This window comes from Chiloscyllium plagiosum, chromosome 28 (assembly GCF_004010195.1).
Source record: "Chiloscyllium plagiosum isolate BGI_BamShark_2017 chromosome 28, ASM401019v2, whole genome shotgun sequence".
NCBI lineage: Eukaryota > Metazoa > Chordata > Chondrichthyes > Orectolobiformes > Hemiscylliidae > Chiloscyllium > Chiloscyllium plagiosum.
The window spans coordinates 49,382,662-49,383,621 of record NC_057737.1 but is presented as its reverse complement, the minus strand read 5'-3'; the positions used below and the strand labels follow the sequence as shown (position 1 = coordinate 49,383,621).

The following is a 960-nucleotide window of genomic DNA, read 5'->3' as shown; positions in this document are numbered from 1 at the left end:
GCGCTGAGAGGCAATGGTGCGAACCACTGAGCCTCAGTGCCACCCCCTCCCCCACCATGCACCTACACTTTGCTTGGTCAAAGTTAAAAATCACACAACACCAGGTTATAATCCAATGATTGGGCTATTACCTGGTGGTGGTGTGTGATTTTTAACTTTGTCCAACACTGGCACCTCCACAGATTTGCTTGGTGACGCTCCCCAGGGACCAACCATTAACTGCACACATGCTGTATTTACCACCCCTCTGCCCATTAACCCAGCTGATCAAAGTCCCGCTGTACCCTGAGGTAATCTTCACTGTCCACTACACCACCAATGTCGGTATCATCTGCCAATTTACCAACCACACCGACTAAATTCACAACCAAATGCAGACTGTGAGCATCCTAACAGAAAGATACAGTTCTGCCCTTAGCTGGAGTAAGCCAAGGACTCCTTCCGAACCAGTAATTTATCATTGCTGACAAAAAGCTCACTTCTCCTGACTGCCTCCCTCCCAAAAATGGTGAGGATCGACCGTCAGCTCCATTTCCGGGCGGCCTCGGGTGTTTCCGGCCGGCCTCGGGTGTTTCCGCTCAGCCTCGGGTATTTCCGCTCAGCCTCGAGTATTTCCGCTCAGCCTCGGGTGTTTCCGCTCAGCCTCGGGTATTTCCGGGCGGTAGCGCGGTGGTTACTGTGTAACTGTGGATCCGAGTCTCAATGGAGAGTCGGCCGCCTCCGGCCAAGAAGTTCAAAACATCGCAACCTGTGTGTGGTCAAAGGCGGAATAATGCACTTTTGCAGGAGATGGAGATCGATCAACAGCGGAGAGAACTGCCCATTTACCGGGCTCGGGGAAAACTCCTTGGACAACTGCGGCAGCTGGACACGGCGGTGATTATAGGTACCACCATCACATGGCCTCACCGAAACCTCCCCCAAAGTAACACCAACCTCCGCAAACCATCAAATGTGACC

At 52.7% G+C, this 960-nt stretch overlaps 1 protein-coding gene across 1 annotated transcript in view; it reads left to right on the top strand.

The window, feature by feature from the left end:
- Nucleotides 1-637: 637 nt before the first annotated feature.
- The window catches only part of dhx33 (DEAH (Asp-Glu-Ala-His) box polypeptide 33), a 90,431-nt gene continuing 90,108 nt past the window's right edge, over nt 638-960 (top strand). The window contains exon 1 of the mRNA XM_043718879.1: nt 638-886. Within this exon, the coding sequence (XP_043574814.1) occupies nt 703-886 (184 nt within the window). The 5' untranslated portion in view covers nt 638-702. The remainder of the gene's footprint in view (nt 887-960) is intronic.